The following is a 16,078-nucleotide window of genomic DNA, read 5'->3' as shown; positions in this document are numbered from 1 at the left end:
GACAGTTGCCTGAGGGTGGAATTGAACCCAGGTCCCTGGCGCTGTGAGGCAGCAGTGCTAACCACTGAGCCACCACATCTGTGAAGAGAAATCAGAGTTAACATTGCGGGTCCGGTGACCCTTCCTCAGAACCAAATAATTTTGTTTTTTCCCCCTTAAGTTAATCAACAGTTACATTTTGGCCGGGGTACTGGGGATAATTGCCCCCTGCTCTGCTCTGGAGAGTGCCTTGACAGCTTCTACACCCCTGAGAGAACAGCCAGGTCCTTAGTTTAACATCTCATCCAAAGACGGTGGAACATACTCTGTATTGCATGGGAGCATTTGCCTGGAGTTTTACACTCATGCCCTGGAATGGGACTTGAACCCAGAGCTTTGAGAGAGATAAACACGCTACCAATTGAGTCATGGCTGACACACATGAGATACGGTTATTTGCATAAAGTCTATAAGTGTAATGATAAGAATGACATAAGCAACAGTGCCAACTGATGCAGAGCACTTTGATAGTACTGTATTTGACCAGACACACACAGGTCAACACTCTCATCGGCCCACCACTATAGTTCTCCAGATTTAGAGTGTTCCTTAACAGAGATAATGTGCACTCTATGTTGGTGAAACATAAACACCGCAGAGTGACGTGCAATTATTCATCAGGAGCTTTAATCAAAGACATCAACATGGTGATGGGCTTGCCAAGCTTATCACAACTGAATTAGGTCCCAAAATTCCTTGGGTCACAATTCCTATTTTAGGGTGTCTCCCCCTGTTTCTGGCCTTAGCCGCTCCTGACATCTGACCCTCAAAGCATTGCAGGAAACTTCCAAAGATGGTGCTGAAGGGCCTGTTTCCACACTGATGGCCTCTGTCATTTCACTGCAGGACGCTTGAGGATTCCACCAGTTATGGTGAGGGACCATGAGCAGATTCTCCTGCTGAATTTCCACTTGTATCGCCTGTACAACGCAATTTCTGAATTCAAAAGGATGGCAGTGAATGGATTTCCAGTGATTTTGCCCCTTGAACGGTAAAAAAGCCAATGAAAACCTTTCACCATGAAGGCATTCCACTGAATGCTAACATTCTACAATTTTGTTCAGTTTAACATCAGTTTATTTTGCCTGATTTTGGAGAAACGGTCGTTGGGGAGGTGTAGACAAAGATCTGATCCCAAAACTTGCCTGCAGTAGCTCCTGGACAGCAATCAAGAGTGGGAACCTTGGGAGGAGGCTTGTCCCTCCATAGCATGCTGCATAGCCCTGTACAGTGCTCACTACACACTTAAGGAGACCAGAGAACCAATTAATTTAAATCTTTAAGTATTGTTGGAATCAAAAAATATTACTTGAGCAGCTCATCTGAAACAGAAGGTCACCCATCTTGAAATTGAAAAGGATAACGTTCTACGCACCTTCCAGAGTGTTTGTCAGAACACTTAGAACACTGTTCGCTCTGTCCTTCCTTCCGAAAGATGCATTCAACTGGTCCATCGACACCAGGAGGGAGCCCGAATGTTTCTTCTTGCTCTCGATTTCAGTAGTAGGCTGTAAATGGTTACATTGTGATTAGTATAGTTCCAATCCTACTTTCTTAAGAAACATGGCAGTGTGCGGCTTGCATGCTTCATCCATAGATAAGCAGGTGAGGAAAGGGGAAGGGAGAGGGGATACAAGTGACAGTTCAATACAGCAATCAAAACCCATCAAGGATAGCATCCTCCACTGCAACTAGTTTAGCTAAGTGCCTCACCAAGATGATGTCCAGTTTCCACTCTGTACAATCAAATTAAATAACCTGTACATTATATTGTACTTTGTCACATGTAATGCTGTTCAGAATAGTTGAGAGATTTACATTTGGCCAGTACACACTAACTTTGAAAAATATAAAGGAAGATAGGTATATTTTTAAGAAATGCAGCGAGTGCAGTTATTCCATCAGTATCTTTTCTGAGCTGAACATATTAGTTATGTATACAATATTGCGACTTCACAGTCAGATCATTATATAATCTTTAACCCTCTCTACTTAAAGCTCCCATCCCTCCCCGAAACAGTCCTGAATCTCAAATCTCATATCTACAATACCTTGAGTACTGATTTTCTCAACAGTCTTCCTGGTCTTCACTTTTCATAAGGTCCAGAAATTCAGGATCCCTCAATTCCAGGTCCAACTCTCAAGATGTCCAATACATCCATCATTTCCATGGCTCCTTTGACCCTTGGAGATGGGCTTCAATATACTTGTCCTCATCCTTAAACTCCTCTATGGCTTTATTCCAATTTTTGACAAAAACATCCTTGAAACGTTCCCCTTATCTGCTCTTCACTATCTGTTCTAGCACTTAAAGTCAGATTTTGAGTCACTGTCCTCAAGTTCATCAATAAATTTCTCATTACCTCCTTCTCCATCTTCAAAAGTCTCAGAAAGATTTATCTCATTAGCTAAGCTCCCCACCACTGCCAACATTTCTCCCTTTGTTTGGGTGTTTGCTTCACTGCCTTGTTAAGTGCTGAGAGTTCAGTTCTTTAACGCAAGGAATGTTGCACTAATCTAAGTTGTAATTGAACAGCTCACGAAGAAACAGCAATTCTGACGGAACATATAACCTTTCTCTAGCAATTCCGCAATCCCATTAGGAAGCAGCATTCATTGAGAATGCTGGGCAGAAATGATGTTACAAAAGCGATCACTTTAACATCAAATAATTGTACTGTACTTTTGTCGAGCATGGAATTGCTGAGCTTATTCCTCCCCATTTTAAAAATCTGTTCCCAATTCCTGGCCTTCATCCAGCAAACCACTTCTTCTCATCAAATTCAATCATTCCCAAAGTTATGGCAGCACACAATCAAACTCTGCCAGTCATGATGTATGGGACCAATTTTAATGCTGTGAATGTTATTAGAAGCAAGTTAAAATCTCACCCACTATATGAGCAGAACAGTGCACCTTAACAACGCTACAATCCCCCAGAATCCGTCTCCAAGGGAGTGTTCAAAATCTTCAGTAGCGAAGACCCCTCTTTGTATATTATATCTTGCACTCTGTACTGAACAGCATGCCTTTCACTGGATTTAACAAGCTCTGCCACACCAATGCATTACAGATAGATTATACACTAAAGCAATTTACCAGACTGACTTTTACTGCAGCCCCCTCCCCTGCAAGTTTTAACAAGGGTGGCCATGTCATTAGAGCACCTCCGAGTTACCATCCATCGAAAATTGGACATATACTGCTATTCCTTTATTATCTGAAGATCCTGGAAGTTCTCTATCAAACAACACTGTGGCTGCATTCACTCAAGAACTGTAGAAGCTCAAGATGAGGTCCACTATCATTATAAAATGACTCATCAGTCCTTTGTCACAGTTACTCAGAACAAATTTATGAATAAAACACTACAAATGCAATCTGGTGTAAGAATGAGGGCAACGTATTGACATTTTGGTTCTTCATTTGGAGACAAATTTTAAATGATCCTCTCAGATCCTTAACCTAAGGGCAGTGCATTGTGGCATCATTCAGTTTCCCATTTTTTTTCAACTGTTTGAATTCATGAGGAAATAGAAGACAAAAAACATTTTAGCTGATTGAAAGCATAAAGCAGAAAACATTTAAAACATACAGCATGTACGTCAGTATCTGAACAGAGAAAGAGCAAATTAGTGCTTCAAGTGTATGTGCTAAATGTAACCAAACTTCTCCAATCCTGGCCCCTTGTTGCAATTGCGTACATCACTTGGCCAGTCGTGGAAAATGGGGTGTGCAGGGGGCACTGGGGTCTGTTCTACTGCAGTCTCATCCACTTTACACGTGCAGTTTTCAGGATCTGAGGGCATACAGTGAACGCTTCATTTAAATACATTTTTTCATGGGATGTGTGTATCACTGGGAGGGCCAGCATTTATTGCTCATCCTGCATTGCACCCTGAACTGAATGGCTTGCTTGGCCGTGGTTAAAAGTCAATCCTGTAGTCCTGGAGTCACATGTAGGCCGACCAGTAAGGACAGCAGATTTTCTTCCCTAGAGGACATTGGTGAACCTGATGGGTTTTAAATGACAATTGATTGTAGTTTCACAGTGAGATTTCCATGAAGCCACCAGTCTAACTTGTGCTATTATAAGATTTCAAACAGGAGGAAACAGGATAGTACAGAACAGCAACTAAGGAAAGCTGATACTTGGAACTTAATGGTGAATTGCTATTTTTTAAGTCAGAGATTGGATTAGGTTTTGGTCAAATCATTTCTGTTCTATATTTTGATCACTCTTCGCTTCATGTCCAAGTTTCCCTTGCGAATGGCTCTTCCTTCTCTAGAATGGAGTGAGTCGCTGCAAAAAGGTTTCTCTAATTGCAATTCCCCTCTGTATAATTTATTTGCTGGAGCAGGAAACAGAGCAGCAGGTGAGTGGAGAGAAGAGCCACATCAGTCAGCATCCTCATTCAGACACCCAGTCCAATCAACACCCAAGAGGTTGAGTCAGGAGATCTGTGTCAGACAATGTTGCAGAGGGGAATCTGGGAACTGCCACCTTTTTCTGTTCTACAGTTTCAGAGACTTCGACAGTACAGTGCGCCAAAAGATCTTCAGTTGAGGGCTGGCATCTCCTCATCCATCACTTATGATTATCCTTCTCTACTTTCAACACCCTCTTCACTGTCTTCCTTGAAAGTTGTGCAGCACTCTGGAGTAGGAATGTGTCCTGTGCAGTAGTGATAAACCAATAGCATCATACTGTCTGCCTGAAATATACTTCACAATGGAACTAACATGGAGCTGAGCATATAACAGGAGATTGGTTCAATGCCACTCACTCTACTCCTAGCCTGCATTAATTCTCTGGTCTCCATTTCATACCATTAACTCTTGAAGTGACACCATTTCCGCTGGTGACTGCAAACCTGAGGTTCATGATGACATGAGTGAATTCCTGCTGGGTAAGCTTTTGAAGATGTTGCTATCAGATGGATTTTCCAATTCTGTGGAGGGAAATTAATGGGGAAATGTGATATGTTTCCTACAAGCTGGCATTTTTTTCTTGTTCCATTCATGTAAGGGTCTCCTCTAAGCACAGACAGTCTGAAAAGTGATTTTTTGTGTTGGCTGTGAACAATGGTACTTGTGGTGCACTTTTCATTTGAGGATGCACATCTCCACCTCAGAAGAGTGGGACTCCAGTATAACGGCTGCCTCCTCTTCGTACTGAGTTAGTGGATAAAAGATTGCTGTTCTTCCTTATGCAATGGAGTCTTCCTGCAAATTACGCCTAATTTGCTTTCCTGCATGCAAACAGAAACCCTGATTACTTTCAGGTAGAGAGTTGCTTGTTTAAAAATTACCAGAACATATATAAGATTTTCCTTATAGAATCTTGAAACTGAAAATGATCCTGCAAAGGCACATACCCAATGCAAGATTCTCCAGTGCAGCAACATAACTGTGAACGCATCTGTATAGTCCACAGGGTTATAACCTTATATTTTCACTGAACATTTAAATGCAAAATAAAGATGACGAATGGCAGCTTACCTTTGCTGACCTTGTGCAGTCATGAAACTTGAGACTGGCGTTGGTGTCTTGAGGATAAGGGAGTTGCCACTCACTGACTGTGCCACTTCTTTCCAAATGATTGTGGCTGGCTGCAGACTTCTCATCACCCGCTGTCATTTTTGCATTCATTTCATGTCCAACTTCAATCAGGAGAATAGTCAAGTCACTCTCAGAGATAGTTGCTGTTCTCACCTTCCTGCTTCCTGCGGGAGCCACTTTGTGGCATGTTGGCCTGAATTAAGGATCGTTCCATTTCACATTCTGCCACTGCACTCTCAGGAGTCAGTACAGACCAAACTAGCATAGTGCAGCTCATGAAAAATAAAGAAAGTGTTGGAAAAGCTCAGTGGGTCTGGCAGCATCTGTGGAGAGAGAAGCAGAGTTAATGTTTCGAGTCCAGTGATGCTTTATCAGAACTGGATTTCATGAACTGCATTTCATGATGACTAGATGTCTCGTGTCACTTCAGAACCAATTTATGCACAGATAGGTCCTGCAGACAACACTGAGACTCAAAAGAGTTAGATACTAACCAGTACATTCATAGCTTCCTGCTCCCCTTTTGAATAGTGTCAAGAAATGTGTTCTGAAGAGGAGTCATATCAGACTTGAAGCATCAACTCTGCTTCTTTCTCTACAGATTCTGCTGGACCTGCTAAGTCTCTCCAGCATTTTCTATTTTTACTTCAGATCTCCAACAGCCGCAGTACTGTGCTTTTATAAGCAAAGAATTTTTCAATGTCCACTTGAGAATTGTATCTGAAGAGAGTAGCACACCCTCAGTACTGCTCTGAAGCATCAATCTATTGGGGCTCCAGCCTACAACAGCCCCGTGACTCGGTGCAGGTTAAAACAACAAACATCTGAACTTTGTGACCACTTCCATCCAGCTCAAAGCTTTAGGATATGGTTAAAGATGTCACTCTTAGTCTCTTCTTCATGTAATCTGCATGACTGCAATTCTAGGAATCAGAGTGAGGAGGGAGAGACAAAGTGCCCACTTAGCAAACAACATGCTTTATGAAGTTGTACAATTAATTGCCATTGTTACCAAAAATTTTTTTAAAAGGCCAAGTCTGGAATCAAACTTGCTCTTCCCTCCTCCAAGTGGCATGAGTTTTCTACCTTTCCTTTCCTGAAAGGACGAGGATGGAGTTGAACATCGAACATCCAGAAGGGAAGTAAAGTAATTAGAGGCCCAAACAGAGAGTATAGGAAGAGGTTGATAGTACACATAAAAAGGAATCCAAGAATCTTCTATAAGCATATAAACAGTAAAAGGAAGAGCAAGGTTGATTAGGGAGCAACAGAGCTATTTAAGCATAGAGTCAGAAGGCATAGCTGAGGTACCAAATGAATACTTTGAATCTTTTACAAGGAAGAAGATGCTGCCAAAACTATGAAAGTGCAGACAGTTGAGACACTGGAAGGACTAAAAATTAATAAAGATTGCTAAGTTGCTTAGTTGCCAGGGCTGGATAAGATATATCCAAGATACTGAGGGAAGTAAGATTGGAAATAGTGCAAGCACTGGCCATAATCTTCCAATCCTCCCTCAGATACAGAGCTGCTGCCAGCAGATTGGAGAACTGCAAACATTGTTCAAAACTACTTTTGTTCCAAAAAGGTAGAGGATAAATGCAGCAATTACAGAACAGTCAGTTGTAGAAATCAGGACAAAATTAACAGTCACTTGGGCAAATGAGAATTAATAAAGGAAAGTCAACATAGATATGTTAACAGCAAATTATGTTGAAGTGACTGATGCAGATTTTTTTTAGATGAGGTTGATGAGGGCAATACTATTGATCAGATGTACATGGCCTTCCAAAAGACATTTGATGAAGTGCCACATAACAGGTCAAAAAGGTCAAAGCACATGGAATAAAAAGGGACAGTGACAGCACGATTATGAAGTCAGCTCACTGACAGGAAAAATACAGCAGCTTTATTTTACAGTACAGGAAAGTGTACAGTCAGGTTCCCCAAGGACCACTGTGCTCCTTGATCTAGATTAATGACGTCAACTTCAGTGTGCAGGGCACCATTTCAAAATGTGTGTATGACACTAAACTTGGAAGCCTTGTGAATTATGAGGTTAGTAGTGATGCGGCTTCAAGGGGACCACAGACATGCTTGGGGAATGGGCAGATGAAATTTAATGTGGTGTGCCCTGAAGTGATATAATTTTACAGGAAGAACGTGGAGAGGCAATATAAAATAAAGGGTACAATTCAAAAGGAGGAACAGGATCAGAGGGCTTGGGATACAGAATCACAGAAGTGTTAAGGCACATTTAGTCCATCATACCTGAACTGGCTTGTTAAATGAGCATCATTACCTAGTGACAATCTCCTGCTTTTTTCCCATCCGCTTGCATATTATTTTTATCCAAATAATCAGCCTATGCCCTCCTGAATGCCTCAACTGAACCTGCCTCACCAGTAACTGGACTTCCATTCATTTCCATCATATTCAATCCTTCTCTCTGTCTCACTACAGGAAAAATGGACCCTGCTCTCTAGATCGGTGTCTCAACAGCACCCTGATTGACATATTTATAACTGCAGGACTGACTGTGGCTTAACCCCCAGACTGCTAGGACACAGATTCCCAGGCTCTAGGAGGACCAAGCTAGATTGGAATCAGATGGCCACCTGACTGACCGTAGGGTACCCCCATACTGATGGTAGTCCCGCTTCACTCGAGTGATGACTGGTTCCACTGACTTTCAGACATGGTGATTTGCTTGAAGCACGTGCACTGTGCTTGCCGTGTAAGCTGCTGGCACATGCTGCAGGTCTGATACTGGTGTAGCATACTGCCATACAGTGACATGTTCATCCCTCAACTGTTCAGTGCCCTCCACCATCACAAACTGCCTACCTCTCCCTCTGTGCTAAAAAGCAATGCAAGCCACATTGTTCTAAGCTAGAACACAGCACTGAAGACCATGTGCTAAGAAAGCAACATGAGCCATACAGAGACTGGCAGCCCATAAATCAGTGCTGAAGTTTGCCAGTGTGCTCTAAGAACGCAATGTGAAGTATATGGAGGCTGGCAGCCTCCAAGTAGATGCAAAGTGAGTGAATGCAAGCTAAGAGCCATAAGATGCTCAGATGTATGTGTCCTTTTTTCTCCTTCTCATAGCATTTTCTCACCTTTCTCACCATTGCTCAACAGAAGGGAAAATTGCACCCAAACATAGGACATAGTTAGTATCCCAGAAGATACATTAGTTCAGATAAGCTGTATGATTTTTAAAAATTGAACTTAGAACACAAATGTCCATCTGCTATTCTATTTTTTCATCAAAAAAGGCAAATTCCTTCTCAGAAACTACATCATGTCAAAGCTGATACTATCTCACATCATACATGACTACACCACTTGATGCCATTAACACAGAAAATATACTGTCAGCTTAACATGGAACATTGATGGCCAAGTCATGTATTTCACTTCTCCCACATGCTTAGGACAAAAGAAGCTAAATGTAGACAAAAGCCTTTGAAGGGAAGGGGGTGATATTAACATCAAAAAGAACATGTAAACTAACAAGCGATCTCTCCATTCATAAAACAGGTTTTAAGTCAAAGTTATAAACGAAAGCTACTGATTTAGTCTTGAAACAAAAATTGATCTATAATTGCAAAATGTGACTTCAAAATGGTTAAAAATCATGATATAGCTCAACTTGTTCTGTTACCGTGAAAACTGGCTCTGATCAGTGTTCCCAGTGCAGTTCCACAATCTCTGCATATACCGATACTAGTCAAAAGTATCGGTAAAGGGAATCAGCATTGATTGTGGGATACACACAAAACCTTAACAGACCTCATTCTAACTAGAAAACAAGATGAAATATGCAGCGTGGCAGCCTAGCTGCCAAACTATTTCAGATCACGCTCGTGTCCAAAGTCATTTTTGTTGCACCACCAACATACAAATCTCTACCATCCCAAATTTAGCCTTTTTGAATGTTCACACCAGTGCAATAATTATCCACTGTCATATACTGAGCACAGTTTTTTGCACCTGCATTTGAACAGTAAATACAAAATGGCAGGTGGAGAAGATGAAGAAACACAGTTGTCTTGGAGCTGACACAAATTTGGCAACCAAGTATACTTTTACGTTGTTCCTCAATTTTCTGTGCTCCTGCCCTGTTGTTTTAGATCTGTGAGTGCTGGCTGCCCTTGAGTATTTCTCATTTGTCCCTTTCACCACCGGACCGCCAGGAGTCACTATGCCTTGGGAAGCATCAGGACTAATCTTACCTTTACACAAAACCACTCAACAAATTTGGCAGCAGGATCCAGTGAATAGCAGTTAACAACAGGAATCCTTGCAGATTTTCTTTCCTCTATCTCACTCATAAGGCCACAAAGCCCAGTTTAAAATACTCAGTACTGAGCAGGAATATGACCTTGGATCTTCTAGTTTTAGATAGCAGATGATGCTTCTGTCCCTAGTAGGTATATTTATTCAACACTTTTGTTAAAATAATATATACATTTTCCCATTATTTAACTTTCCCACTGTTAAGCCCCATTCAGCTCAAGTTAAGGGGCTCACACCCAGGCCTCCATCTATATCGCTTGAATCAGCCATTATGAAGAAGGCATGCATTTTGGTAGCATATCAAGTCTGTCAGAAACATTTCACAGCATTTCACATACAACTGATTCCTTCGAAGAGCAGCGACTGTGATGCAGACAAATGTGACAGCCATTTTGCACACAGAAAGATCCCACAAATAGCAATGACATGAGTGATCAATTAATCTGTTTCTTGTTACATTTGTCAATGGAAAAGTGGCGGCAAAGACACTTGGACAACTCCCTGACTTGCTTCAGACTGTGCTGGGGGATTTACCCACCTGAGCAGGTGGATGGAGCTTCAAGTTCACATTTCGACTAAAGGACAAACTGCGATAATGTAGCACTCCCTTGGTGCTGCACTAATGCTGCAGCCTGGATTGCATTCTCTAGTCTTTGGAGTGGGGTTTCTGACAACTTTCTGACTTAGGGGGCCACCAAGCAAACTGAGTTGGAATATTGGGAATCAAAAGGTGCTGGCTTATTCTCCTTCCCTCCAAGCCCCATGAGGAATGGCAATGCCTCTCACCTGGTGTTTTGGAATTATAAAATTAAATGGATACATTTGATGAGCTTTGTGGGATATATCAATGTGTTGTGTCATTGAATGCATAATTACATAATACTGCACCCACAGTGAATTCCTGATCGAGGGCTGGGCCAAGTGTATCAAGTGTATGGGAAGGGCTTCCTCAGGGGGAAAGAGGAACTCAGATGGACAGTCCCTAAATTGCTGTCATGAGTGCTTTCTCAGAATCTGTTAGAAAGATATTAGCACAGGTGAGGGCTGAGGGCAGTCCTCCTTCCTAGCTGAGAAAATGATTTTTGGGATTAGAAGATTGCAAAGAAGAGAGAAAACGATTGAAATGAGAGATTCAAAAACAACAGAGACAGCCAAGAATTTTACACTGTGCATTCAACAGAACAGATTCATGCAAAGAAGGATTTACAAAATACCATGAATTAGATTACCTTTCTAATTAAAAATATCTAAATACCTTCACTGATACAAGTTCAACCCAAAAATGTTCATTACATTACGTACATGCATATATAATTTATATTAGTATGAGAATAGAAGAATGAAGTGAGCATAATAAAGGGACAGACATAGGGCAGTAACTTGCAACTTGGCAAAAACTTTGCACCAATTAGGCCATGTTTGTGGGAATCAAAACCAGGCAGGGATATACTTCATCTCTCAACCAAATACCCCGTACTCTCCTGGTTGCCTAAATCATTTTCAGCTTAATTGTCATTTCATATTCGTCCTCAAAAGAACTGAATTTCATGTAGAATTTCCGTCAAAAGAATCATTCAAGAATTATATGTTGCAGGTTGGATTTTTTGGCCAGGGAATTCCTTGGAGCTGCTCCCAATCAGCTGGTATCCCTTTGCCTCAAGTTGAGTCAGAAATCCTGTTTAACTGCGTAAACGGGGCTTCTGTCACACTCATGGCGGAGCTGTGACAGCTCCAAGGAATTTCCTGGCCCAGCCTCCGTTTGAAGTGGAGTGATGTGGATTCTGCAGAATGAAACACTTTTGGTACTCTGTATCAGTATTAAGCACTCACACATCAGCTAATAGCAAGGTTACATGGAAAGTAAAGCTCCCTCTGTGCTGTGCCAACAATGTGTTCCCCCACAACCTTGGATGAGCGCCCTCGAACCGCATTAAAGTCTTGCTACCATTCACCATCTCAGCCATCAGGTGGCTTTGGAGTGAACATACCTGTTTAACATGAATTGGGGGCAGCAGACTTGTGCCCAACAGGAACAGAATCTGTACTGCCCATGCTTAGTGGACATATGGACTGCAGGAGAAGGGGGGCAAAGGAAGGAGAAAGAAAGGGTGGAAGGGAAACTAAAAGAGAAAGGTCTTATTCCTGGATTCCAATCCAGGTCTCAGATGCAAAAAGACTTTTGGTTGCACAATCCTGTCTCCAAAGGAATATTTTATGATTGCTTAAATTATATTTTGCCGAACAGACAGTATGGTCTAATTTGGTGAAAAATGCACATTCAGTTCTGAAAAAGATTCACCTACACGCTGTAATCTGGGCAACAAAGCAATCCTTGATAGTTTGCAATAAGTGATAGTTGGAATCACATTGGCAGGCATTTTTACGTGTGCTGCATCTGCACTTCAAGCCACTGGAGAGCAACATCTTTGCACCAGCTCCCTGAGTTTAGATCATTCAATGCAGGTCATGTTTTTCAGTTCAGATCCATGTTTTTGTTGTTTAAGTGATAAGGGAGCTGGCTTAAGAAATGTAAACATGGGGAGCTGACACACTGATACTCGTCTCCCATGACCAAACTGCAGAAGCATAAAATGTAAAAGCATCTTCCTGTCTCTGGGACTAAGTTACACCTGCACCAGTGCGGTTTTCAATCGGTTACAGTCCAATTATGTGACACAACATGTTCTATGATGACGGGAATCAGTTTCTGCTTTGCAGCAATTGAAACACTGTTCTAAATTCAGTGGGGAAGTTATCGAAAATGAGACCATCTTGAAGAGGAAGGTGAACACATCTCAGAGTTGCACCTTGACTGCAGTAAACTACAAATGGTGCACACAAATACTTGAAAAGGTTCCAGATGGTCAATTGGATTCTTTTCTTTTAAACTTGTGAATTTTGATTTTGCTGTTTACACTAAAACGGAACAAGCACTTGGGTGCCAGTGGGTGCACACAACGCTTAACTTCCCATGTACAGAACTGGCAATGTAACTTGGATCTCCAAGATCCTGCATCATTCTGAAGACCAAAACCTGGAGCACAAACATGTACTTCAAGTCGGCTGGAATTCAAAACAGAATAATTTAGCAAAACTGCACAATGATTAACCATGGCGTCTTTGAGCTCTGGTCTTGAAATTGTGCTCAGAGTACAAATGGATAATACGCTCTTATTAAATTCCTATCTAATAAACATTTCAAATAGATAATTAACATCGTTGCTAATTCAAGAGAGATAGGAGTTTAAGACAAGTGTATTCAGCATTGTACTATGTTATCCAACAGCACTAATTTCAAAGTCTCTCAAATCTACCAATTGAGGCTGTTTGGAATCAGCATAGAATTTTTGAAGCAAAATGAATAAATGACTTATTTACAACAGTCCTCTTGTAACGGGGCTTTACAATCCTTGTTTGAGTGTGATCTGGTCCACATATAGTGAAAAACCAAAATCCATCAAAACAGTTTAGTCTCATGCATTTCTTGGACATAATTAAAGAGACAGTATCCTTTATCATTTTAATCAGTTCAAAAGTTAAATCCTCCTCGTGTATCCGACTAAAATATAGAATTTACTTGTTTCATGGCAAAACTTTACCATGTTTCACACTCTTTTGTATTTTCTCTGCCTTTTTCTCTTTTTTTGTTGATAAGATATATTTCTGTTCATACTGTGATCACTGATGACATTATTAGGGGATGGCTGTATGAAAATAATGCCTGAGCCCAAATGTGAGAGACAGAGTCGCTTTCATTAATAAATCACTCAATCTGCTCCAGAAGTCCAGGTCAACGATTCTGTTAATTCACCTCCTGCTCAAACACTTGGTTCAGTGATCTCTCTGCATCAGTTCTGTCCTGTCACATACAGCAAACATTTTTGCTGTTTTTGGACTGAACTGTACTGCATATCAACACAATGTCATCAGGGTTTGCTGATCAAACAAAAATATAAAAAAATGAGAAAGCACAGAGAAACAAGAATGTTAGCAGGAAACATTTTCACTGGACGTCATTTTGATAAACCTTTCCCAATTTATTGATGGAAAACGTAAAAGCAATGCCAGAGTTTCGTGAAATCTAGAATTCATCCCCTAACTTCCACCCAATAACACAAAGTTTTGCCGATGCTGTTGTGTCCCGCTTTTGAAACATGTAGCTCTGTGAAACAATTTGTTTTTATAAAATGTGCACTTGATAGCAAACAACTTTCTGACAGATGTACTACTGCAGCAGCTACTCAATGCTGCGTAAAAAAAGGCTCAGATTCAATTTCATGGAGCGTGATTAATTTCAAAGAGGTTCAAAGTTACCAGTTACATTGGTCGAGTTAAAGGCTGCCTACTAGCTGGGGAGATTGTGTAGTGATAATATCACCAGATGAATAGCTCAGAAACTCCAAACTAATGTTCCGGGGCATGGGTTCAAATCCCACTATGGCAGGTGGTGAAATCGGATTCCAATTTAAAAAAAGTATTTGGAACGGTGATGATGTATAAACTGTCAATTGTTGTAAAAACCGATCTGGTTCACCAATGCCCTTTAGGGAAGGAAAATGCCAAGCTTACCTGGTCCGGATTACATGCAAGTCCAGACACACAGCAATGTTGTTGACTCTTAAAATGCCCTCTGGGTAATCAGGGATGGGCAACAAGTGCTGCCCTAGCCAGTGACACCCATCTCCCATGAACAAAAAGTAGGAACATATTTTTAAACAATTTTACAAAGTACTTAACTAGGGACAGATTAAATGATCAGTGTTAGCACAATCACTTGTTAGAAAAACATAATAAAAATTGACATTGCACTCCATTTATAGAGCAAAGAGGTACTGTGAAGTAAATGAGATGTCACATAAATGGTGGGCAATATCACCTCCCAAAGAATCTCATGGCAAAATTCTACTGTGCTGCAGTGTTGCTTGCTATCAGTGCCAACAGTTTCACAGCCTCAGACAGGATGAGCCTTGTCCATCCACCATTCCCAACTTCCCACTCTTGCAATATTTAGCAAGGTCTGTGCCAGAAACACAAAATCACAAAAATGCGTTTTAAGAAAAACCTCCTGTGCACAGCTCTCCAATGTAAATGAGGCATTAATCTGGAACATGCAATGGAATTAGTAAAGACCACAATGTTAAAAATTGGCATTTTGAAGCAGATCAGGTCTGTCCCTAAACAGCACAAATGAAAAGGATACTGTCTGTTTTGGACATTCTATTATAACGCAAAACTGCTAGCTTTATCTGGGTACAAGCAATTCTTCATGCTCCATGCGTTTGACATTAAGCTTCAATAAGGCTGTGTTGGCATGCTAGTTCTACAGATATAGACCTGAAGTTACATGTGCTCATTGGATAAGGGGAGGATAGGAAGAGACAGAGAAGTGGGGAGTTAAATGCTGGTTGCAGGATCTCAGAAAATGCCTTAGAATGTAATCAGTATTAAATCCAAACAGATGTCCTTTTTCCACCCAAGCATTTTGAAATATGATGCTTTAAGACTTGGATTATCACAAGAAAAAATGGGTAACAATTACTAATCTCAGTTGGAGTGAAATTGCAGTGTGCAATATTAATATATTTAATAAACTTGTGTTCCGAGTGGGGAGCCACACTCAGTTAGAGTACAGAGTCAGGGCTACAACAATGGCATATTGATTTCCTTAACCGTGTTTCATTCGAGAATGGCTCTTCACTGGGAGTACAAAATCATCAATTTTTTCCTTTGGTGAATCCTTTAACGAATGCACTGTACATTAATGTGTTAGATGTCATGAAAATCTCACTTCATGCAAGCAGGCTTTTGTTTTGTCTTCATTTCCAATGTGTTCCTCTGAAGGATACACCACAAAAACAACTTGGCCCATGCCTTGTTTAGACAATTTACAGAATCCACTAAGGAGAGGGTGGGAGAGTTGGTCCACACAGACAGTCCAAGTCATTTCTAAATTCAAATGGGCCTGTCATGTTGGTTAGTGTCTACAAATATAAAATCGAGCAGTGGATTAGAGATCAGCGAAGGCACTTCCTTTGGGTGGAAAAGGGTTCGGGTGTCTAGAGATCATTCATCCTAAGTCATTTTCAGAAGGGGTTTTGTTTTTGAAACAGGTTCCCAATTGAACACGCTTACTAATAGGTAATAATTTGGACTTGGGAGAAGTGCATGTAGG

At 41.0% G+C, this 16,078-nt stretch overlaps 1 protein-coding gene across 4 annotated transcripts in view; it reads right to left on the bottom strand.

Moving 5' to 3' along the window:
* Window positions 1-16,078, bottom strand: part of LOC109925260 (sodium channel protein type 8 subunit alpha-like) — a 186,484-nt gene that overhangs the window by 42,184 nt on the left and 128,222 nt on the right. For all 4 annotated transcript variants that reach the window (XM_048618898.1, XM_048618899.1, XM_048618897.1 and 1 more), the window contains exon 13: window positions 1,415-1,547. In XM_048618898.1, coding sequence (XP_048474855.1) covers window positions 1,415-1,547 — 133 coding nt within the window. The remainder of the gene's footprint in view (window positions 1-1,414; window positions 1,548-16,078) is intronic.

This window comes from Rhincodon typus, chromosome 41 (genome assembly GCF_021869965.1).
Source record: "Rhincodon typus isolate 14 chromosome 41, sRhiTyp1.1, whole genome shotgun sequence".
NCBI classification, from domain to species: Eukaryota; Metazoa; Chordata; class Chondrichthyes; order Orectolobiformes; family Rhincodontidae; genus Rhincodon; species Rhincodon typus.
This window is presented reverse-complemented; position numbering and strand designations above follow the sequence as displayed.